Source organism: Cornus florida, unplaced genomic scaffold, assembly GCF_030987335.1.
Source record: "Cornus florida cultivar Cherokee Brave unplaced genomic scaffold, ASM3098733v1 CherokeeBrave_3.0.0_Hap2_Chr09, whole genome shotgun sequence".
Lineage (NCBI taxonomy): Eukaryota > Viridiplantae > Streptophyta > Magnoliopsida > Cornales > Cornaceae > Cornus > Cornus florida.
The window spans coordinates 20,351,660-20,378,033 of record NW_026775579.1 but is presented as its reverse complement, the minus strand read 5'-3'; the positions used below and the strand labels follow the sequence as shown (position 1 = coordinate 20,378,033).

General features: G+C 33.6%; 1 protein-coding gene across 13 annotated transcripts in view; it reads left to right on the top strand.

The window, feature by feature from the left end:
* Positions 1 to 21,194: 21,194 nt before the first annotated feature.
* LOC132273580 (uncharacterized) overlaps positions 21,195 to 26,374 on the top strand; it is a 45,845-nt gene continuing 40,665 nt past the window's right edge. For 8 of the 13 annotated variants that reach the window (XR_009470163.1, XM_059774552.1, XM_059774556.1 and 5 more), the window contains exons 1-2: positions 21,201 to 21,511; positions 21,611 to 21,676. Coding sequence is in view for 12 of the 13 variants with exons in the window: in XM_059774552.1 (XP_059630535.1) it covers positions 21,278 to 21,511; positions 21,611 to 21,676 (300 nt within the window). In the remaining variant the exon portion in view is untranslated. Of the gene's footprint in view, positions 21,512 to 21,610; positions 21,677 to 26,374 lie in introns of all 13 variants that reach the window. The other 5 variants (XM_059774551.1, XM_059774550.1, XM_059774554.1 and 2 more) reach the window with 4 other exon arrangements.

The following is a 26,374-nucleotide window of genomic DNA, read 5'->3' as shown; positions in this document are numbered from 1 at the left end:
GGATAGATTGTTATACATATGTCATGCCATTATATCAGATGGATGATATTTTGTATTAGACTTATACGAACTTTATATATTTATGGTTGTGGTGTCATGGTATGAGCTTGAGTCTCAGGACCATGATTAGGGTGCGTATATTGCCTAGGATGATAACTGGACATAGTTGCTGTTCCTTGGTAAGTCTAGGTACACATGACCACGTTATGTGCGATTTGTATGGTAACTCTACTCAGGCTGAGACAGACCTATTAGGCTAGTAAGCATCCTATAGTGTGTATTTATACATATATGGACTATTTTAGTTATTGTTGAGCTATCTAGGATGTATCTGTGTATCGGGTTTCTATATGAATTGTAATAGGATAGAACTTGCATGTGGGCCTGACCCACTCTTATTTTTCAGGTGTTCGTCAATTCCAGGGTTAGAGCTTGATTGTACAAAGCAGATACAATCACTCACTCTTTCGACTACGTAGGACTGCTTTGCATGTTTAGCTTTATATTTTGTTTCAGTTGTTTCCTTTTCTGTTTGGGATTTTATTAGGGGTCCACTAGATGGATTCCCAAGTTGTTAAATTAATGGAGATTTTGGATTATTGGATTTTAATAATAGTATTTTGAGGATTTTTAATTTAGAATTCTATCAGCCTATTATTTTATTCTTATTTTATTTTTGTATTCCGTGCTTATTTACATATTAATTGTTTGGTATCCTTAGGATCTGTGCTCGGACTTAATCACGCGTGACTCTAGAATCGAGGGGTACCACACTAGGTGAGGCCCCGGACAAAGCAGCCAACTTAAGCCCAATCTAAGCCATCTGAGTCGTCATCTTCCGAGCCACCTCTAGCACCTGCTCTCGTGCCACCACCTGCACAGCCAGTTGGGCCCGCTGTCAGCCGAGAAAGGTTCACCAGAAAGTTTTCACACCTTACCATGGTGTATGAGTCTATAGTTAACGAGGAGGCCTCTGCAGATGCGGCCACGACCAAGTGGTCATACGACGAGATCTACCATTGGCGCCTCTCACCCATTTTGGCTCCAGTAGCCAACCCAATTTATCCGAGACTGGTTTGGCATTTCTATCAGAACCTAAGCCGAGTCCGAGTGACTTGGCCGAGCTGTGGACCACTATTGATGGGCATACTATTAGTATCATTGTTGAGACACTATCGATAGCTTCTCACTGCCGGTATACATGTCCCCTGGGGGTCAATTACCTGGTTATACATAAGCCATCATTAACAGACATAGCCACAGCTCTCCATGGCACTACCACTACCATAGACACTTTTCCACTCGGACCTACCTGCCCGACTGCATGTGGTTCTTCGATTCAGTCTTGTACCAAAGTGTGTATATGTCTGGGCACAAGACCTAGCGATAGGCTGATTATCTTGCAGCTTTGTATGCCATTGATATAGGGCATTGGTTCTCAGTTCCTACGCTCATCTGGAGCATTATGATGAAGCTGTATGATGAGTTTATCAACAAGGAGGACCTCCAACGGCCCAAGTTTCTTCCTTATGCTCACTTAATTATACAACTCCTCCGGGATCAGCACTATCCCTTTGCTCCGCAGGAGATCTCTGGTGATTGCCATTACAGATGGTCGGACTGGAAAAAGAGCTATAATGCTCTTATCAAGAGCTTACAAGAAGAGGCAAGCTAGGCAGCCAAAAATGCAAAAGCAGAGAAGGAAGCAGTAGCAGCATCAAATGGAGTTTGGATAGACTTAGTGCATGAGCCTCTAGTCTGATCACCACCCCATTCTCAAGAGCATCAGAGCCACTACTCCTAGAACTAGGACGAGCAATAGTCTACCGTTGACTCACGATTGCACCTTTGGGATGACTCAGTCATTCCTAACATTCAGGCTCAGTCTGATATGCCAGAGGAGCGTTATCAGGCATTGTAGGACTCAATCCTCACACTCTAATTAGATATGGCTAATCTCCGTATGGATGTCATGATAGCACTATAGGAGGGTATAGGCTACCTCCGTGATGAGATGCGGATCATTACCAGGCAGATCTAGGGTATAAACCCCGTCAGACCTACACTTCCTGCCAGACCGTCATCTTCTGCCTAATCTTTATCTCTTTCTCATATTTATACCTATTATTTTAGACTGATACTTCTGATACTTTTATTCCATTTTTGCGGCCAGTCTATTGGCCTGTTATCTATGATCTACATTATATTTTCATTATTTTTGGATATTTTGGATGTTATGATCATATATTGATTTATTTATTAATGTTGACTCCATATCAGGTGCATTACAGTGATTTCAGTGAGAGGGTGCAACCCATATTTTTCAGGACCATTCTTACCCTTCTCTCTTTCATTTACTATCCCACTTGCACTTGTATGTCCACTGTGCACCATTATTTATCCCATTTGTTATTTGATGAGATTTTATCCTAGTGCCATCTTTTCAGGATCACAGTTGATCCCAAGTTTGGGGGGGTTATACCACCCACTTCGGATCCTTGTTTCCCGCCCATTCTTCTCATAGCTACACTGAAATACTCTTTCCTCTTTTCTTTATTCTCATTGCATATTGAGGATATTGTGCAGCTTAAGTTTGGAGGTAATGTGTGTTCTTTACATTTAATTTATGATGACTTGTGCATTTGAGAAATTTATTATTCGGTCCATGATTAGCAATGATTTTGATCTTTTGAGGCATATATTCTTTAGAATTTAAAAATTGCTTAACTTGAGAGTTCAATACTCCTTGTATACCTTTTGGATGCCATCTAGGAGCAAATTTTTTTGAAAGATTGATATCATACTTGCTTTTATGGCCCACATCATCTTAATTTTGTGATTGCTTGAGATTCACTCTGGAGTTCTGTACTAGCACAGGTGCACAATAGCACTCATTTCTGGGGTACATGCTTTATTGATTATTAATTTGGTTATATCCCAATTGAGCTAGTAGTGCTTTGAAAGCTTTCATTCTTGACAAAGGTGGATAACAAACTTTTTTCACTAAGTAGCTGGTATTCTAACCTCATCAAGCATTAAATTTCTCGCACCGAAAGGTGGAGGACCCAAACTCTAGGTTCTAAAAATAAATAAATAAATAAAAAATAAAAAGTGAGAACTTCTTACCAAAGGTGAGGAGTGAGAAGTGATTAAATAAGGTTGTTTTGATTTATAACCTAGTTGACTTGAGTTTGTAAGTCCTTAAGGGTGTTTCTACATCTAATGCCCTTAAGCCATCCGGTTTGAGAGTCATTGACCTAACATTCGTTATATGGATCTTCTAGAAAACTTAAAAGATCTCTACATTGCACCATGTTTCTATCCTTGATCCCATTGAAAAATAAATAAATAAAAATAAAAAATAAAAATCGAGTGAAAAGAATAAGTGCACCTAGTTGAATAAAACTTTAATAAAAGGTTCATTCTTTGTCTTGATGATCGGTACTAGATTTGTATGCTAGCTTGAGGCCGGTTGTGACCATTTCATTAGTTGGCTTAGATAGTAACATATTTGATGCCGGTTCACTTAAAAAGGATTCTAGAGTTGTTTTGATTTGCGGATCATTTTCTTGATGTGTGGAGAACCATACTTGCTTGCTTGTTATTGAAATTTTGGGGAATTGCTTAAAGATGGTTGAAAAATTACGTACTTGAGTTAATTTTTTTTCAATACTTATTTGGAATGTTGCTGCCTCTTTAGTGAGAATGAGCTTGATGTTTTTGTGTATCATTTCTGGAAACCCTCACGAGGCTTCACTCATCTACTAGGGGTAACCTAGGGGTTTAAAAGGCTTGTTGCATGCGCTAAATGCAATCGTGTTCTCTATGAAAGTGGCATTATATTTTTATTGCTTTCTAGTTCATTCTTGTATAGTTGTTAATTTCTTGCTTTACTTCGTAGTTCATTGCTAGGGACTAGTAATATTTAAGTTTGGGGGTGTGATAAGCGTTGAAAGGTGCGCATTTAATCTATTTCATGTTTTTCTCCTTTTTAGGTGCTTATCCCGAAAATAAGTCAAATCAGCTGAATTAGAGCATTAAAGGAAGCAATCCAGAGTCTAGTGCAAAACAGGAGCAAATTGGTGAAAATTTTCTTTTCGATCGATCGAACCATACTATAATCGATCACACTATGATCATTCCAACCCTTCCTTGATGGATCGAGCCTTTATCCTTATCCTCAGGAAAATGTCTTATTCGATCGATCCAACCTTTTTGATCTTCTCCTCATAACCACTTTTGTCCTTTTTCCAATAAATATCTTAGCCTTTGTCCTTATCCAAATAATTGCACTACCATGCTTCAATTGATCGAAGCAACAGTGTGATCGATTGAACCACCTCAAAATTCGTGCAAAATAGATTTCAAGCCCAATTGAAGGTTTGCTCGTGGTGCAATCATTTGGAGGTTCTAGTGCACGAGGTCTAACCATTTGGGGTGACATTTGAGCTACCTATATAAAGAATTTGGATATTTTTAGTTGAGAGGTTAGTTAGTTAGAGATTGGCTAGAGATTAGAGAGAGAGAATATACACATTTTGGGGAGGATTCTTCTAATTGCTAGGGTTTCTACCAAGAACACCAAGAGGAGGAAGATGAATCTAACCATGAAGAGAGCCCTTGAGTGTTGGATGACAATAACTATGAGTGGCTAGATCATTCTCTTGGGGCTAGAGATGGCCCTAAGCTTACTTTCTAAACTTTAATACTTTGTACTTAGTGGGGATTTGTGCTGTAAATATTATATTGACCTCATATTTATATAAATCATTTTAACATGATTTGTATGGTTTAATATTTCCAATTAATTTTTCAATTCTATTCATATGTCTATGTGTGATGGAATGGATGATTATAAGTTTACACTTGATTCTTTACATTTGGTGTATGTCTATGTGTATTAAAGTAATGAATCTAGTGTTGGTCAATGCATGGTGCTTAATTGATTACTCTTATATTTTATTTGATAGACTATGATTATTTCTTGATGGATTGTGCTATCTTATTAGTTTAATTAGTTTAATTTTCTTGTTATTAGTGTAATGTAGCATAGTTGCTTTAATTTCCCAGATAGGTAGACAATCCATTCTTGTTGTTTAATGGTTCATGCTTATGAGTGCAAGTAGTACATTTCTCTAAATTTTTGTATGTGTTTAGATTGTGATTTATTGAATGGTTAATGGCTTAATTTGATAGATTATGCTACTCACTAGATTGACTAAACAATATATGCTTATTTGGCCATCCATGCTTAGTATTACAATCACTAGCATACACACTTGATTTATAATATTTAATCCCCCTAAATTAACAAGTATTAGATGTTTAGTGAGGTAAAGCCTAGTGGTAAACTTTATGTCCCAAGACCCCTTTCTCATTCTCTACACCTCATTTACTGTAACTTGTTTTACATTGCATTGCTTTTAATTAATCATAGCACAATTCAACCAACAAACCATTCACTTTGATCATTCAACCTACTAATCCAATTTTGATTCCGTAGTATCTTGCAAATCCGTTGGGGCGATCCCTACTCACTCTTGCTACGTTAGTAGTAGTGGTTTCTATAAATTTAAATTTAACCAAAAAGGCTTTCTATGAACCACTCTCTCATTCACACATTTTGGCAAAGTATATCGACGCTCGTCAGGCAGCAATAACAGCAAAAGAACTAGGGTTTTTGTAATACCCCGATATTTTAAAGGATTTATTAATTGGGATTAATTACTTTTAGTTTATTTTTAAATGATTTGTTTGATTTAATTGTGATTAATTAATTTTATTTTATTTTTAAATAATTTATTTCATTTAATTAAGTGCGTAGATTAATTGTCTTGTTTTAATTAATTTATATTTCGTAATTATATTTGTTAAAGTGATATGGTGTTCTGCTTTGTAGAATGCTATGAGTGAAATGTTTATTTGACTATGTGATTTTATGCTTGCTTGATGTTATTGTGAATTATTTATATTTAATAAGTTTAATTTAATTATTTTATTTATTTAAGTTAATTTGTTTGGGCTTAAGAATAGTGGGACCAATAGATGTGGTCTTGGGCTTGAATGAAGCCTTGTTGGGTTAATTAATAAAGACCCATGGTTATGAAGATATTTAAATAATGATCTTTACATAATTATATATATATATATATATATATATATATATATATATATAATTAAATAATAATCATTATGGAATGATATATATATATATATAGGTATAGATGATTTATTTAACTAATGATTCTTTATGGAAGGAATATATATATATATTATATAATATATATGTGTATATATATTTATTATTTAAAGATTATTATTTTTATTATTTTATTTGGTAGTCATAATTGAAAAAGGATTTAGATTTTTAATGTGCATAAATATACGTATAAGACTTTAGGGTTAAAGGTTTTCACGTTAGAAAAATAAGAGAAACAGAAAAAGGAGAAGAAAAAGGGTAGACCAAGAGGAGGCCGGATCAAAGAAATAGGACGTCGGATTTGGAAGAGACATGCGAGTTCTTCTCTACTTTTCCTCTTAGAACTCATAAGCTTATCACCTTGATTATCGAAATTATAGTTTTATTATTATTTTTATTAAATTAATTTATTAATCGGATTATATAATCATGTTTATTCTTTACAAAATTATAGATTTAAATATGTATGCATAGTTTTGATAATTTAAATCTTGTATGTGAGGTTATGTTAATTAAACTTTATTTTCTGTAATTTTTATAGTTTACTTTAACTTTGTGTAGCATGATTAATTAAATTAAATAGATCTTAATACAATTATATATGTTCATTTACGCCCAAAATTAATAAATTAAGTTTTTGGGAATTTTCTGAATTTATTTTATATTTTTCAGAAATTGTTTAGAATATTATTAGAATTATTTTGCAAAGGAAAAAATAATTAAATTATGTTAACATACACACTGGAGGGTAGTAGTAAATCAGCATACTAAAAAAGGGGTAGGATCTAGCGTGGCACGGTCCATTATATTACGGTGTACCACAAATCAGTACCATGGATGGGGCTTGATCAAAGGGAAAATGATCTAGTGTGTTACGGCTCAAATCGTTATTGTGCATGCACGGATCAGAACTGTAGGTGGCGGCTTAATCATTAGAAGTGGATCTGGTGTGGGCAAGCTCATTTGGACATAAGAGGAGGACCAATGGAGGCATGCTAGCATACGCAGAAGGCTTGAACAGGCGCGTGCAAGCACGTGGACGCTCCTGTTAGTGTGTTTGAGCGCATGGTGGCGCGTGCAGTGTGTGAAGGAGAGTGTGGTAGCGCGTGGGGGTGCGTAAGCCACTGTTTAGAGATCTGGGAAGTTATTGTACACTTCGGTGATGTCCCAGGATTGATTTTAAGCTTGTTAATGTTGAAATTAATCATTAGATAATGTATTTTAAGGGTTTGAGGGCTGTAGGATGCTACTATGATATTTAGTTGCTTTTATTTGGTGTAATTATAATTAATTAATACGTTGGTTATGGAAGGAAGTGCATATATATATATTTGTTTTATATATGTAATATATGAATTAATTAATATATGATTAGTATGTAAGGAGGTGTGTGTATATATATATATATATAGATATATATTAAATAATATATATGTATATATATATAAATTTTTTTAGAGTACCTGGATAGGCTGCTTATTAAATTAATGTTATGCGTATAATATGTATAAGATTTATATGTATGGATTAACTTCTTATTAAGTTTAAGCTTAGTATATAGTTGAATTGTAGGCATGGATGAGTTGTCAAAAGCTTAAATATATTGCCTTATTAGTTATGAATAATTTTTATTATGGGAAGCATGGTTGAGTTTCTAATTAAATATATAAGTAAATATACTTATGGAGGCATAGTTGAGTTGTTAATATATAAATAAATATATTTATAATGACATGGTTAATTTACCAAAACATAATTAAATTGTTATGTGTTAGATGATTTAAAATTCATCTATGGATATTGTATGTATGAGTTGAATTAGGATTGGATATTCTTATTAGAATAATCTAGTACCTACAGGTTAGTTATTATTTTATTATATTACTAAAATAATATTGGTAGAGACATGAACTAATTGTCAAAGCATAGATATTAGCTATGTGATATAAACAATTGAAATTATTATTTGGTTTTGTAGTATTATTTTAGTTAAAATTTGTTATTTAATTAAATTACTGTCTAAGATGGAATTAAGGTTGGATGAGTTTCTTTTTAAAAGAAATATATATTGGTGGATTGGTTTAGGTATGATTATTACTTAATCATTGGTTAATGGTTTGACAATTTAATAAACCTATTAATGAATAGGATTATTGTACTGTATAAGTATTTATATATGTGTGTATCATTGTACATTAAAATTAAAACTTTATTAGGGTTGGTTTTGGTATAGATGATTTGTTTATTGGTTTTCAGATGCTTGGTAGAGAGAACTTGCTCGTGGGTTTGAGTCACTTTATTTTTATTCTTTTAGGTTAGTTACTCGAGGTCCAAGTCTCAAAGTTGAGGATCTGCAATTGGAGGACTTATTTATTCTTTCAGTTTATTTCAAAGTAAGATATTATTACTTTATTTGATATTAATATTTATTTTTGAAATTCTGGATAGTGACTTTTGGTTAAGGGGTCTTTGAGTTACGGGATTCCCAAATTGTAACCATTGGAGAATTATTAGTGGATTTATTATTTATTAGTTTTTCTTCAGCATATTACTTATTCTTTATTTTATTTTGTAATCTATGCTTGTTAAAATACTTTAATTGTTTTAATATCCCTGATTTTATACGCGGACTTGATCAACCTGTGTTTTGAAATTAAGGGGTACCACAGTTTTGGTAGACAAGATCAAAGCTAAAGGCAATTTTACCCTTTTCCTCTCTACTGGGGCGATTGCAAGGCGATTAGGATTTTGGAGTAACTGGTTGCTTGTGTGGGAGGATCAATCATAGAGGAGGGTCAAACCTCCTCCCCCAACCCATCGGTGATGTCTGATGGCCTGGAATCCTCCTCACCCCACATCTGTTATGGCGTAGTTGTTTTGAGGAGTCTACTTCTCCTCAATTTGTGAATTTGGAATATTATTATAGCAGTAAGAACGCGAAGATATTAATAAGGGTTAACGATGTTGCTGATGAGATTGCTTATTGGAAAAACTCCATTGTTGGTTATGTAATGGGTAGGAGGCCTTACTATCCTAACTTTAAGTTGTATGTTGAACGAAGATGGTTTAAACATGTGTTAGTGTTTTATAACTCAAAGAGGGTTTTTTCTTGGTTAGGTTTGAAATAGTAGATGATTTGAGAGCGGTGATGTCTAGGATTTATAGGTTTGAGGGCCGACCTAATATTCTTAGAAGGATCTCATTGAAGCAACATTATAGAATTACCCTTTAAAGCTAAAAAGCTAAGGTTTGTCGCTTGGTGAGTTTATATTGAGATACCTTGTTATTTGAATTGTCCTTATTTATTGAGCAAGTGTACTTTGGTGATATCAAGTTGTGGGAGTCCATTGCAGATCTAAATTGAAGCTGCATTGTGAAGTGACTATTCTACTTGCAATTTTGTGGTGTAAGCCTTATGTGTTCTAACATTGTTCTACCTTGCTTATCTAGCTGTGTACTCCATTCAAGCAAGTTTGTATTGTTGAGAAAAGGCTATGGAAACTTAGCTTGAGCTACAACTGAAGCTGCATTGGTGTTTGATAGTTCTATCCTATTGATTACAGAGAAGAGTAAATTAAGGTTTCACATTGTTGTGTAGTTAAGACTGTGTATCCATTCATATATTATGTAACAACTTAAGTAGTTTGTAATTGGTGGTGTTGACACCTTCATTCTTATGTTGAGAGAGTTGTGAAAGCTCATTAAGGTCCAAGCAAGGGTGCTTAGGACAGGGGGAATGTAATGTGCACTGTGTTAAGCTAGTGTATGTGTGTAGAGGTTGTGAAAACTAGTGTATTAACTTGTACAAGGGTTTATGCAGAGTGTGAAATAGCTGAGTGTGTAATTACTTGCATACAACTAGTGGAACTTATGATTGCCTAAGGGCAAGAACCAAGGTTTTTCCCTATTGAGAGGGTTTCCTTGTATACCTTGTGTTCATCTGGTTTGGTTGACTTCATTGTTGATGTCTCTTATATTCAACATGTTTGTACTCAAGTGAAAAAGAAAAAGAGTTTTACACTTAGACCAATTCACCCCTTTCTGTTCTAACATTCTACATACACCCTAGCTCCACTAAGTGCACACAACACTCCCCCTATCCATTGCTTGGACCCTAAAGAGCTCTCACAACTCACTCAACATAAAATAAAGGTGTTAACACACCAAGTATATCATATACACGTTGTTACAAATAATAAGAGTGCAACCACAACTTTAAGATGTAATACAAATGAAACCCTAGATCACAAAGCTCTGCAAATGACATATTATCACAGTTAAATTTTAATGTAGCTTCACAACAAGATCTTGCTAGGTTACCACAACCTTAACTCATCCATATATACTTGCTTGAATGAAGTCCACAATGATTAGCAAGGTAAAGCAATATTAGTACTCGATCAATAGGGTTAAAACACAAATCAGAGGGTAGAATAGTCATTTCACAATACAGCTTCACCATAGACCTTTTCTTTGCTTCCAAAGCCTTGAAATCCCTAAATACACTTGTTCAAATGGAATATTTAGTGAACACAGCAAGAGAAGACATTAACAGCTTACAATAGGCTTCAAAACAGAATTATGTGGGTAGAAGAGTAAATTCACAATACAGCTTCAGAACTGAACTACAAATGTCTTCCACAATCTTTTATCATCAATTTACACTTGCTCAAATGATAATCTTCAAATATATAGCAAGGTAAGGACAATTAAACACCCAACCTAACTAGTTTTCAGTAAATAGCACCAGCACCCTTGAACACATATAAGAGTGTCACTTACAGCCACAGTTCAGTACAACTAATATCACACACAGCGCTAAATCAACAAAGTACACTTGCATAGATGGATATTCAAGAGGTATAAGCAAGGTAGAACAATTGTAAGCTAAAAAATAGTAATGAAGAGCTCACAACAGCCTTTATGCTGCAAAACTGAAATATTATTGATCTGAGGAGCAAATCTGGTATTTCACCTCAACACCCCTCGAAGCTTAGGTCCACAACTTTGATTCAACACAATAAACTTGCTCAGATCAACAACCTCCAATGTACAACAAGCAAGATTCAATTGATAGTTCAAAAACAAGCTCTAAGTACAACTTCTGTAGAATTGCTTAACTGAAGGGAAAATATGGAATTTAACAACAACACAGTTCTGAGCTAAATACCCTCAATCTTATTTCAGTTGTATGTTTATGCTCAGATGATTATTATAGTAATAACAACATAATATTCCCTCCGTCCCACATTAGAGGTTCATGTTTAGAAATTGGAGTTTTTAAGGGGACATGCATTTAATGCATTGTCCCCTTTTAAAATTACCAACTTGTCCCTTCTAATTTAAATATATATAGTTACAAAGTTTAAAAAGATAAAGGATAATGATGGAAATATAGAATTTATTTGCTTTGACTTTTCAAAGAGGACAACTAATTTAGGACATGTAAAAAGAAAATAATGGACTACTAATATGGGACGGAGGGAGTATATCAATATCAGATCACTTAACTAAATTGTATAACTTCTGCATAATTACTCAATTGACGGGCAAATATGGAATTTAACAACACAGTTCTGAGCTAAATTCCCTCAATCTTATTTCAGTTGTATGTTTATACTCAGATGATTATCATAGAAGTAAAAGCATAATATATCAATGTCAGTTCACTTAACGAACTTGTATTAGCTGAAAACCCTAACTAGTGAGATTTGCAAGACCACAAACTGAGATAGTCACTTTCTTGGTCAAGTTCCACTTTGATTAGCCACAAATCAGTAAATAAAACAAGCTCAGATGCTAAACCAAATATTTATAGCATGATATTAGCAATTCAAGCTTATATCATACATTTAAACTAGAAAACTTGAACAAACATGAGGTATAAGATACTAAAATCTACTACAGTGAGAATATAAGACAAAACATGTTTTCTACAGTTGTAAAATGTCAAAACAAATGTGTCACAGCCTTCAAGTACCCCTGTGGACACCTCACACCAGTTCTGAGCCTCTGCACCAGCTTTTTACACCAGAAAATCCACGTACTAGGCCTTGATCTTCATCTTCAAATGTATACTCTCAAAGTGTATAATCATGAGGTAAATTTGAGCTCACTAAATTAATCTACCACTCAGTTATAATTCTGTTCTTTCTTGTCTCGAGAGTATTACATATAGCAGCTCTATTTTGGGCTCTCAACTCTCACACTTGAGGCATGCATTTGCAGCTAGCTATAATAGCCCCTTTTATACTACATATTGCAACCCTAATATGGATAAGGCATAATCATCATTAGCTAATCAATTTGATATAACATTCTCTCTGAAGGACCATAGTGCACTTGTCAGTAGTATATTCACAACAACATAATTTGTGTATAAACTTCCAGAAATTCCCCTTTGGATGACAATTGTTGCACGCCAAACTTGTAACTTTCAGCATGAGAACAAGGAACATTGTTATAATGTACCTTCAGCAAAGGGTTTTAAATTATCTCTGCCAACTGGATTGACCATGATACCCTTGATGATGTACACAATATTACTGCAATACTCTTTAATGGTACACTTGTCACTTACATCAGAGAATTGACTACAGCAGAATATATATATACATATATATATATATATATATATGTGTGTGTGTGTGTGTGTGTGTGTGTGTGTGTAATACCCCGTAATTTTAAAGAGTTTATTTAAATTCATTTTGAATTAATTTTGTGTTAGGTTAATTCTTTAAATGTGTAGATTTATTCACCTTGTAATTATATATGTTAAATTAGTTAATTAATTTTATTTATTTGTGCATGTAATATTGATTTTTATGTTCTATATAGTATAATGATTAGTTTTGAAATTTTTATTGGTTATGTTTTAGATTAATTATTATTTTTTAATTAAAGTATTTAATTTGTATTGAATAATAATAATAATAATAATAATATAATAATAATATTTATAATAATAATAATTGTAATAGTTTAATAATAATAATTATTATAATAATAATAATAGTATTAAATCAATGTAATGATGAAGAAATTAAATCTTAGGATAGGATTTCATTCCCATAGTTGAACCTTAGGACATCTTGCTTGACTTGGCTTGCTTGCCTTAAAGCCATATGGTTGGGAATGTGGTTAATTAAATGCAAAAATAGATATTTGTAATATTTATATTATATAACTTGTATATAAATTAGCTAGCCTACCTTAGAAGGAAAGAAAGGGAGTTAGAAACAAATTATAAATTCTAGTGAGCCATTGTAAAAGTGTGGAAAGGAAGAGAGAGAAAGAAAGGAGCTTGGACCGGTGTAGGAAAAATTTACCCGACTACGCACAACCGGCGGATTTATTTTAAATCCAAAAAGGCAAGTTCTTATCTATTTTTCCCCTTTGAATCCATAAATTAATTGTTTAAATTATTTAAATTATTATGGAGCCTTGAGAGCATGTTAGGAGTTAATAAATTATTATTCTTAGTTTATTTAATTAATAAAATTTTAATTATTTAGGATGGTAGATATTTAATTATTATCCTATATAATTAAATCTAGCTAAAAATAATTATTTAAGGCTTCAGGGATTTTTCTAGAATTTTCTAGAATTTTCCGGTAATTTTATGCATTTTCCGGCGAGGCTCCGGCTAGATTTCCGGTCGCCGGCAGCAGGGAAGAAGACCGGAGCAATCCGGTGTGTTGCAGCACAAGGTACCCTGTGTGCGCATGGATCCATGACCGGTTGATAGGAAATTGATTAAAAGATGGATTCGGTGTAGCGCGGGACACCATATGATGGTGCGCGCTAATCATCAGCCGTAGGATGAAAGGAGCATAGGTGGATTGATCCGGTGTGGCGCGCATGTAGGAAAGGTGATGCAGCCAACCAATCGGAGGATGCCACGTCTGCAGGAGCCTTCAACGCGCGCGTGGGAGAGTAGAAAACATTGGGCTGCGCGTGGGGAAGCTTAGGGCGGCGCGTGGGGGCGCGTGAGGGGCCCTGTCAGCTGCTGGAAATTACCAGATTACCCCTAGGGTCTGTTTTGTAAATTCCAGAGCCTTAAACTTGGATTTTTAGGTACGGTGTTGGTATTTACGGGTTCAACGGGCCACGAAATTATTATTTCAATACCCGTTAAGCGTTATTATGGCCGATTAATATTTCTAAACCTTAATTGGCCCGTTTACCGTACGGATATGAATGTGATTCATTTGAACAACATTACTATAGGTGGTGTTATTATTTTATTAAATGGTATTCATTAGTACTGTTAATAATGTCACGGTTATCGTCATATAAGTTATCCATTAGATGTTATGGGATATTTATACTGTTAATCATATATCAACCATGATTATTATGCTGTGTGCATTTCAGAGAATAAATGGACTGTTTAAATTATGTCGCATTTATATTACATGGATGTGTTGCCATATAGAACCATGTGAGCTGGCTAATAAGTTTAGACTCATTTATACCTTATGCATTCGTTGCTATAGACAGATGTGTGGCTGTCGGGGTATGTGGTTTAATATTATTGGCATGTGTTGCCTAATTGACATGCTCAGTATGTTTAGTAATATTATTGGCATGTGTTGCCTAATTTATATGCTCAGTATATTCATCAGTACTTTGAGAGGTGTTATCATTGTGTAGTTCGTTATAGTCTGTGTTGTCAGTACCGTGCACTATGTATAATAGCTGATTTCCCGGGTAGGGAAAGACGACACTTAACCACCTAGTATGAGTCTAAGTGATCACCGTCTATTCTGGTTGAGGTCATGTTATACATTGGATAGTTCCCTTAGGATGTATATAGATATAGTACTCATCCGATTCATAATGATTAATTTATTTGATTATCTGATTTGGGTCATAGTAGAGAGGACTTGCTCGTGGGGTTGACCCACCATTGTTGTTATTTCAGGATACGGTCAGTACCCGTTCCAAGGTTGAGGTTAGCAGTGTGGGACCACCATCCGAACTCATCTACTCTTACGATCCAGTTCAGGGTAGAAGTTTTATGTATTACTTCAGTTTCAGTTTTTATTTACTTTTGACGTTGAACTCTTAGGTTTATATTTAGGGATCCTTGATATAGGATTTCCAAGTTGTAATGGAGTACTGTATTTAAATAAAGGATGGATGGATGTTGTATTATTTAGTATTCCTTTCCTGTCTAAATTCTTTTATTATCATCATTTTGTATTCCATGCTTGTATATTGCCAATTGTTTTTGATATCCCTTGTTTTTCGTGTATAAGCCTGATCAACTTATGCGTGGAAAATGTTGGGGGTGTCACAGTGTGTGTGTGTGTGTGTGTGTGTGCAAATCAACTCTGAAATTGAATCTATGGTGTAATGTAGTATCCCTAACAAATGTAATAAGTTCACACACACATGTAAAAAGGCAAGAATGCCCCTATGAGTGACTAGAGCTAAAACATGAATGTTGAACCAACAAACTAAGCTTCATTAGCCTGTAACTAACCTTAGCAACACAATGTAACTTCTTAATTGATAATGCTGTAAATGTAGTATTCTTGTAATAGTCTGACATGCTAAGGTAATGACTGTAATCCCTTTGAGTGTGGCATACAACATAGTTGACATTGAAAGTGCAAACCAAACTTGGGATCAACACAGTTCATTCCCCCCACATACATTTTCTCTTCAGTTTTCATTAAAATGAATGTTTAAGGGTTATGTAGCTTTTATAAGACTGGTCATGTATCTTTTAATTTCCTCCAATTATTAGCTCCATTGCTTTTGTTAGCACAAAGCATTTAACTAAGGATAATCTAGTGATTTTAATGATTACAAACCATTAATGGTGTTTATGGACTAATGTTTATATTGAGTGTTATAGATGACTCATATTCAAAGAATGACCTCAATGAAGTAATCAAGATCACATCAATGGAAAATAGTGGATACAAACAGACGTGAAGTTGCAAGGAAACAAATGCAAGTCTATCCAAAAATAGCTTAGACTACAACGAGTAAGCAAGCAACTCAAAGAAAGGAAGAAAACAAGAATATCTTAAAGCCTAAACGATCATGAACAAAGCTTGAAGAAAGTGGTAGATAGCTTGGTGAGTGTTTATGGATTCAATGTCAAAGTATTTATGAATCCATTTGGAGCTCATCTCTATATGATCATGCATATCATATCATCATTTATATATTCCTATACCATTAGCAATAGACTACGAACTTTATCATATATATATATATATATATATATATATATATATATATATATTTGAGATATAAAGTCATTGCTAAAGAATGAGTTAGTTTAAGCTTGCATAAGCTTTGAAAGAACTCATCACTTGAGCTAGAAATGCCATTTCATGCACATCAATCACATGATTCATATTAGTCACTATAATATAAAGGTTAAGGCCTATGTAGCCTTTGTTACCATGACTTGGTAACGGACATTAGGACCCTTGAATGCACCTCATGAAAAATTGTGTTTTTGGCTAAGTGTGAAAAATGAATTTTTGTAATAATAATAATTTCAAAATAATTGTACTCGGTAATTACTCCTTATACTTCAATTAGTCAAATATGATTTTTTGAGATTTTTTCATCAATTCTACATTGACCTACATGGACGATCAAGTTTTACCAAAACTATCGGGAATCCCAATTTGCACTAAAACTGAATTTTTACATTTTGATTTAGTTGGATTTTTAATATTCTTGTATTTTTTTTTATTGAATTCAAATATGGGGTACTTCCTTATTTACATTGTAAACTTAAAGTAGTTTTACTTAAATGTTTTCAATGGAAATAAGGTATGCAGAAGTGATTACAGAAGTAACTGACTAAAAGGCACCATACTGTCGATTAGATGACCAAAATAGAGAAAACTCATTTTTTTTTTCATTTACTTATCTAATTTACCGATCAGATCAACCCATGTAACCGATAATATAACAAAACAGTGAACAATCATCTTTTATGCAATTCATCATGTAACCGACCACTTCATTGATCTGACAGATCAGATGTGTCCAACTAACTGATCAGATGATTCATGTATTCGATTAGATGACATTTGGATCTAAAGTAAACGATCAGATCATTCAACTAACCAATTAGATGAGTCCAAGTGAACGCACCGATCAGATGGACTAAAATTTCAGATCTGAGAAAATGAATTCATATCAAACGGCTATATTCTTCAAAGGGGGTATAAATACATAATGTTTGGACATTGTGGGTATGCATTGGAAAGAAATAAAGAATTCTTCTTGAGTATCAAAGAGCTTTTGTTCTTCATCTTCTTCAAAGGGGGTATAAATACATAATGTTTGGACATTGTGGGTATGCATTGGAAAGAAATAAAGAATTCTTCTTGAGTATCAAAGAGCTTTTGTTCTTCATCTTCTTCATCCTCTCATACATATTGTTCATAGAGTATTGAGTTTCATTTGTATTCATTTATACTCTAGTTATGATCTTTGATTTGCATATCAATCTTTAAGAGATATATTCTTATGCAACAAATTTCTATTTACAATCAATTGTAAGGGTTGGTGTGACCCAGTAGAAGTCTAAGAGAAGATTGTTCTCTTAGCAAAGAGAATTAGAAGCGGTACGCTTCTTGTACCTGTTTGCTCTCCACCCGTAAGAAAGTGTCATTGGGATTGGGAAAGTCTTAAGAGGGATATTGAACCAAGGAGTAGGAACTATCGAACCTCGTTAAATCATTGTGTCAAATGTTTGCATTTTTCTTCCCTTATCTCTGTTACAATTGTGCTATTAATTGCTTGAGTTTATATCCTGATTATTGCATAATTGTTATAAGGTGTTTATTAAAATTTGCAAAACAATTAAAATAAAAAATTGACCATTATTTGCTATAGACTCTATTCAACCCTCTTTAGAGTTGATACTTGGCAACAACTTAGATGTTCATTTGGAATTAATTAATCTGCTGCGATGTTCAATTGTAACATCTCCGAAATGCTTATGGAGGAGAGTCCTAAACAATCTCCCCTTCTGACTAGCAGCAGATGAAGGTAGGTTTAGGTAGAGAAAGTAAAATTATAAGCAAGACTATGCTTAAGTAGAGTTTTAAATGATTTCAAGGACCTTATCTGGATTTGAAACTGGCCCACCCCCATACACATACATCAGTTTCAAGATATAGTGAAGGACCAATGCCTTGCTTTATCCTTTATTGGTAGCTAGCAAAGGAATTTTTGCCTATTAAATAACAAAATGTTCATTTCTTTTAATATATAGGCAATTATGTTAAGAAACTGATAAAGGGTATCGGCTAAGATGGCCCTTTTTTATTTGATGTTGAGGCAAAGAATCAAAGGATGGGTCACAGATGTCTTTATTGGTAACTAGCAAAGGAATTTTTGCCTATTAAATAACAAAATGTTCATTTCTTTTAATATATAGGCAATTATGTTAAGAAACTGATGAAGGGAATCGGCTAAGATGGCCCTTTTTTAATTGATGCCGGGGCGAAGAATCGAAGGATGGGTCACAGATGTCATTTAGCGGACTCCATATTACTTGTGTCTTGATCCAGGATAGTGCCCAATGTGTCATTTCATGTCAAAGGTAGACATATACCGCGTAATAAAGACTTTCTACACGCGTGAAGGGTTTAGAGACATTTTGATTTACTATGTCATGCATGAAATTTATTTTAAATTTAATTTAGGCTTTAGAAAATTTGAAAAAGTATTTTGTACATACCTTGTAACTCTAAATAATACTCCATCGCAAAATTCTTGACCTATTTGAGAATTCAACTTTTTATATTAGTGAGGTTTTATTAATTTTTATTATATTGATAAGAGTGAATTTATAAATATATATTTTATTCGTTTCAAAATAAATGTCTACTTTGAAAATTGTGCACATTTATTTTGGAACGGTGATAGTACAAAATAATATTTCGTAATTAGTGCACTTATTTAGTCAAAAGATAGTTTAAAAATGTTATAAAAACAGTACATTTATAGCTGACAATCGATCCTAAGGCTTCTACTTTCTCTCTTTCCTAAATTAAAATTACAAATTAACCCTCACACCACACAAGATTTATTTTTTACAATTTTCAATCTTATAATTGCCCTTTCCATTAGACTCCATTTGGTTAGATGGAAATAGCACGAAATGAAAAATAAAAAGAAAAGAGAAGTGAATGAAAAAAAAAAAAAGTGATTTTCTAAGTACATATTTGATTAGGATGAAATTTTCTTCAAAAAAATTATAGGAAAATATCATATTAGAGTTTGGATACCTATATTACCTTTATTTTATAAAATAATAAAGAATTGGTAATAAAATATATTAAAAAAATAATAAAATTTTTAATTAATTTAGACCTTTTGAATTACTATTATTCATATATGATGAAAAACAACTAAGAAAGGAAGTCAAGTTAATTAAAAATTTATCAATGATAAAGTTGTTAGTGGACTCTAATTTTTTGAACTTAGTAAAAAATTATTATTGTTTCCAATATAAAATGAAGTTGTTGGGTAAAATAATATTAATGAAGTTGTTGGGTAAAATAGGAATACTAAATAGAAAGGTGGGAAAATAAAATTTACCCGTGTTTTGTGAAGGAAACATTTCGAAAACATTTCGAGAAAAATAAAGAATTACAAGAATCCTAATTTTCTAAAATTTTTCCTTTTCCATCTAACCAAACTATAAAAAAGTTTTAAAATTTTCTAATTCTTTTCTTTTCCTCTTCATTTTATCTAAGTTTGAAGCCTAGTTGGGGGATTTTTGGGCTGAAAGGTAGAATTCTCCTACTTGTAAATTCTTATAACTTTTCTCACGGTTCTCCCATTCTCGCAAAAATAGAAGATAAGTTAGAAGTTACTGAACTTGTAAAGACAAACAATATTGAAGAAATCTCAAAAATCTATGAATTAGTCAACCCTTCTAAATTTTTGCTCTCTTCTTTTGTTAGAATATTTATGTTTTGAATTGATTTTGAAAATATTTTTTCTTCTTAATCAATCAAAATAAATTTTATCCATTGGGATGCCAATAATGGACACAATTGTTTAGAATTTTTATTAGGATAATAAAAGGCATGTGATTAGACTAAACAATATTTAAATTAGAACCAAATTGTATATCAATAAATAAATCTCGTTTGTTTGTTTTGTTTGTTTGAATGTAAAATATGTTTTAGATTTTTTTTTTTGGGTGTTCGGTTGTCATAAAATATTTACCAAATAGGAATGATGTTCTATAGAAAAGCTTATTTGATTTTAGAAGGGAAAGTATAAAAATTAAGGAAAAAAAAAAAAAAAACTAACAATTCCAATACATAGAAGCTTTGTTTGATTTTATGTTCTGTTTTGGAGGATGAAAGAAATTTGGATGGAAGGGACAAGAGAAGAAAAGATAAATAAAACATTCCTAAGGAAGAGGTTGTATCTTTTTTTATTTTATTTTATTTTTATTTGGTTGAATGGAACAAAAAGCAAATAAGACAATACTTATTTTGTTTGTTACTAGAGAAGAAAAGAGAAAGTGCTAATGAAAGTTTCATAATTTAAAAATATTTATAAAAGAAAAGTTTTGTAATTTCAAAACATTTATAATAATCTTGTCTTCCGTCCATATTTAGAAAAATACAAATTTATGAAGGAGGAATGATGACTCTTTCATCTTTTTTTTTTTTTTTGAGAAGAATACAAATTTATGAAGGCGGAATGATGACCGTTTCATATTTTTTCTCTTCTATCCTTATTTACTCTCTACCAAACTCACGGAGAATTTAATTTAGTGATAATTATTCCGTTTATTAATTTAGTGGAAAGGTTGGTGTAATCCCTTTCCTTTATCGTCATTCACCTAGCCTGCTCTCGATGGGCTTGCCGAACCCCAACAATACCTGGGCCGGGCTTGCTTGCCATTAATATTAAACCCAATTTTTAGATAGAAGTATGGGCTTCTTCATGATCCACCTAGGGATCTTTTGAAAGGCAAAAATACCACTCTCTGTCTCTCTAGGATAATAATTACTAAGACGAAGCTCAGGTGAGCCGGAGAGAGAGTACTGAAGGGAAACAACAATGTGTTCTGTATCTTCAGCCGCCGCACGTTTACTGATTCAGTCGCGCACGTTAGCGACATCGAGGTCTTTGTCTCTCGTATCGCCACTGTGTTGGAGTTCACGTTACTCCTCAAAATTGGGGTTCTTTTCTTTTCAACTCCGGAAATCTGTATCCGCAAGAAAGCTCGTGGTTCGGGCCGCAAGAACCGAGTCCAAAGGGGCCTCTCTTGGCTTCAGACCTCCTCAATTTCAGGTTCTTTCTTCTACTTTCTAAACTTACTTGTGTGTGTTTGTGTGTGTGTCATTTGAACATAATCCTTTTACAGTTGAAATTCTCTCTCTCTTGATTTAGCTTCCAGAACCACTCACTGGGAAAATGTGGAAATTGGAAGACTTTGAATCATATCCTGCTTTACTGGTAAATTCTCATTACATCTGCAAAGATTTTATTGTTCTTATATTTGGTTTCTTAATCTTATCATGTTTTGCAATAGGATATGTGAATTTGCCTTTTGTTTTTCCTTCTCTATTACGAGAATGTTCTTTTTTGTCCTATTATGGAAATTCATCGGTTTTATTGCATTTCTCATAGTATCTGTGGTGTCATTATAGTGATTATACAGAATTTGATTCATAAGCGCTAATGATGGGATGTGAATATGCGATCCCCTTTACTATCATACAAATGCTATGGTTTTTTAACTTTCTGCTATCAATTGCGTTGTGAGGTTCTATATTCAGCAGTGACTACATTTTTGTTGATTTTTTCATCTGAAACTGCATTAAAACATAATGTTGCAATTCAATTTCCATTAGACACTCAAATGTGGACTTGAGGGGTGTCTTTCTGAATTTATTGTTGGAATATTGTCAAGGATGCGGCCTGAATAATACAACCCTAAAATTATGCAGAGGATTATATTATGGCCTACTTCTCTCATATGAGATTTTGAAAACTAGAATGTTCCAGATGATTGCGGAAGAAATCTATGGTACACACACTAAACTAAATGTATTACTGTAACCATACTAATTGATTTTGAAGAAGGTGTAGGGTGATGCTGAAGTAGGTGTGGGTGTTGAATCAGTTGGTGTTCTGAAAATCTACTTTGATTATCCATGTTAGACATTTAGACAATTCTCCAACAACAAAGAAAAAAAACCGAAAATATAAAAGCTTAATTGAAGATCAGAGAAACCCAAACAAAATGGTTCACTCAACAGCAACCCACAGTGAAGGGACTCAGCAACTATACATTAATTGAAATTCTTTTTGTTATATGTATTACTCCATAATAAGTAACATGTAACATGTAGATGATCTTACCCTAGAAGAGAGAGAACAAAAATCTCCATAAAATGAGGTAGGATATTAGAATATCAATTTGGATACGACGGGGATTCTTAATTCATTGATTAGTTGATCAATTTGCTAAGGTTAGAGCAAAGGAAATATACTTGCATGTGGCTTGCACTTTCTAGATAACGCAAATGAGATTTTTCATGTTGGCATTGAGGGGTTTCCTGTGGTTTATATAAGAAAGCAGACACTTGAAAGATGTGTTGATATCATCATAGTTACTCGTAAAAATTGGTACCGATTTGTAGTACAATGAAAGAATGCTTGGGCTTATCGTATGCGTTGATTATGGAGTACATGTATGTTGTGAGTAGATTATACTAAAATAGAGTTAATGAAAAAGTTAGAGTTTTGCAGAGATTCTTTAAATTCGCAATTATGGGATTGGAATGAAATAAAAATAAAACAAGGATACAGATTAAGATAGAACCATTTTTGGTACCTCAACTACAATTTTTCTCTTCCCCTCTCTCTCTTTAATTTTTTTTTTTTTTTTTTTGGTAAGTAAGAATGTTAGAGGGTGCAAATCAAACATATTTGTAGACAGAAAATAACCATCTGAGGAGTTTTATTACCTAGAGTTCATTTTTCCTTAGTTTGCAAGCGTCACGACGCTTCCTCTCTTGCTTGAATAACTTCCCTGTTATTCAAAAAGAGTGATTCTGGAACTTCTAGTTCCAATCGGAGCCTATTCATGTGATTCACAGCATCCACAATCTTCTTAGGATGGAGCGCGTTCAGCTACTGGAGGACGGCCTCTTTTCTCTTCTGGATACAGTAAATCATTTTAAAATCTCTCGCCACTCCACTACTCTTGGGGGTATGCCTCCAAGACATTATTTGACAGGTGCCTTTAGTTAATAGCTTATCTTTAACAAAACCCTTGCTGTGTTAGGGCTCTTGTGTGTGTTGTGAGGGTATGCCCTCACTTTTATCCTTGTACTGTGTTGTTATATTAACAAAATAAAAAATAAAAAATCTTCATTTAGGATTGAAAAAAAAAGGAAGAATGAAAAGGATAGATTATAGCACAATCATGAATATAGACTACAAAGCAGAACAAAAACCTTGTCAGTCTGGAATATGTCCCCTCCTTTATATATATATATATATATATATATTTTGGTTAGGTAAATAACTCACACGTCCGCACAATTTTGGTCCACTTGAACTCCTCTCTTCCCCTTTGGGAAGGAGAGGTTATACCATCTAGGCCAATGAGCCGTTGGTAGTTCTTCTCCTTTCAGATGTAGCACAACAGTTAACGGGATGTTTCGAACCCCTTTCGTGGATTCCATTGTGCAAAATTATTAGATTTTGTAGAATAGGATTGGAAGGTGTATAAGAAGGGTTATATTTATTAAACGCATGCAGATATAGCTTCAATATATCTACCCTTCCAAATTGGCCTTCTTTTTTCATGAATTTCATGGCATCTGAGTTCCCAACACCTTGCTCACCTCAACTCAAATTTTAATTTGAGGCAGATACAAATACTAGGGAAGATTTTAGTTGCGTTCTATGATTTCCTTATGTTAAACAAACTTGAAGAACTTCCTTAGAATAACAGTAGCATTAGGAGATGTTTTGCGCTAATAAAGTGTGAGAGCACTTGACTGGAGTTTTGAGGGTAAAAACACTGTGGAAGTAAATCCTTACCCGACTTATGACTTCATACATCATACTTTGATGGGGCCAACACTAGGTAAATATTTTATTTTTGTTTTTTCAGAAAATACTTTAGGAAGCATATCCACAAATGGCCAACCAAGACTGCAACGTATGGGCATTGAGTGAAGTGGGATTGATGAGTGGGAAAGGTTAGGTGGGAAAAAAAAAAAAAAAATTTATCGTCACTTGCAATGATGATACACAGTGCATGAGAAGAATAGGGATAATACACATGTGAAGATGAAGGTTCATGCTAGCAAAAGCTAACAAAAAATTGTGGATGAACGCAGATAAATGTACTTAAGAAGATATACCTCTCATGTTTTGATTGAAAACATGGTTTTCCAGGTTGGAATGGTGGAGATATCACATAATTGAGAGGAAGTTTTTATTGGCTTGTATATGGCATTTCTATTAAATTTCTGGAATACCAGTTGCCAATTTGTCATATTAAAAGTGCATTTCCTGGTGTCTGTATCCCGCATTAGTGGGGAAGACTAGAAACAAAATTAGCTTTTGATATTATTCTGCACAAAGTGGATTCCTGTGGCCGATCCCATAGATATGGGAACACAAGGATGATGATTATTATTTTGCATAAAGTGGTTGTTTTCTAATTTGAACCCTCAACCTTTCACTTGTCAATCCGAGCTTTTATGTTGCACCATGCAATAACCCTTGCCTATTTGCAATATTATTTTACAAAAAATTTAAAAAGAAAAAAAGTTGTGCTATTGTGCAGTTTAGTTATTAAAAAAAAAAAAAAAAAAAAAAAGAAAACCAATAAAGGAAATACTTAAAACAAGATGCTAGCTCACCTTTTTCATTTTTTGGTGGTTGTAATTTAGTGATTTTATATATATATAGAGCTATACTTGAAGTACTATTGTTTCAATATTCGATATGTGTAAGAGCTGTACTTGAAATACTATTGTTTTAGTATTCAGTATGTGTAACAGGAACATAAATGTTACGCTTTATTTTAAAAAATGTCATAAAGTTGGGGTAAGATTAATCTCATAATTGGAAAATATTGAGGTATTGTTAGAATTGAGACTGATTTGTTTAACAATCAATAAGTACTGATCTATTGTATTATTAAAATGCATAAGTTTTTTTTAGAGTTATTATATTTTAGAGTTGGTTGTTATTTTATTTGGTTATTTTACCCTAAGGGTATTATTGTATTTGTCTCTATTCTAATATAATATATGGCAATGTGAACGGTCAGGGTAATATCAGCCGTCTGCCCTAAACCTTTTTTCCAATCACTTGCTCTTCATCTCTCCTCTTACTTCTCAACCTAAATCTTCTTGCTTTTGTTGGGTTTGTTTCTTTCCCCAATTTCATCTTACTCTGTTTCATGGTGTTGGTTCCGGTGGCGTATCTGGCGCATTTGTTTGTCTAGAATTTCTACTTCTGGTTGAATTGGGGAGTCACGGAGAAAAGGTTCATTTCTTTCTATTGTGTGGGTGGCTTTGATTACTTGTTTACGCAGTGGTTGGTCTCTTGGTATCTTCTTAACTTGCTGGTATTGCTTTTTGGAGATTTCTTGAAGTTATTGCCCGATTGGGTGATGGTTTGCCCGGCGGCGGAGTCCATTGATGATGTGCACGCATCCCAAGCAGGTTCTCAAGCGTATGGTGTACGCGAGGTTGCTGAGCCATACTTTGTAGACCGGGATTCTACATCCTGTTGGGCCTTTGCTTTAAATCTGGTGTTGGATTCTGGGCCGAGCCCAAGTAGGGATTTTAGTTTGGGCTGCCATTCTGACTTGGTTTCTAATGATTTGGGCTGACCATTTCCTTATTTACCGAGAAATCAACCTTTGTGTCGTCCCTGTCCTGTCTCTAGCGGTATTGCGTCTTCCTCAGGTACCTTTGATGTTCCATATATTAATAATATTCCAACTGTATCTCAATGTGTATTTCATCAAAATTCTCTACGAGTGTTGGTTTGGAATTGTCAAGGTATTGGTAATCCTATTACTGTTCGACAATTAATGCGACTTCAAAGGGCTCACAATCTGGATATTATAGCTCTTCTTGAAACTAAAACTGGTCTGCGAAACCTTCAACGGTTGAA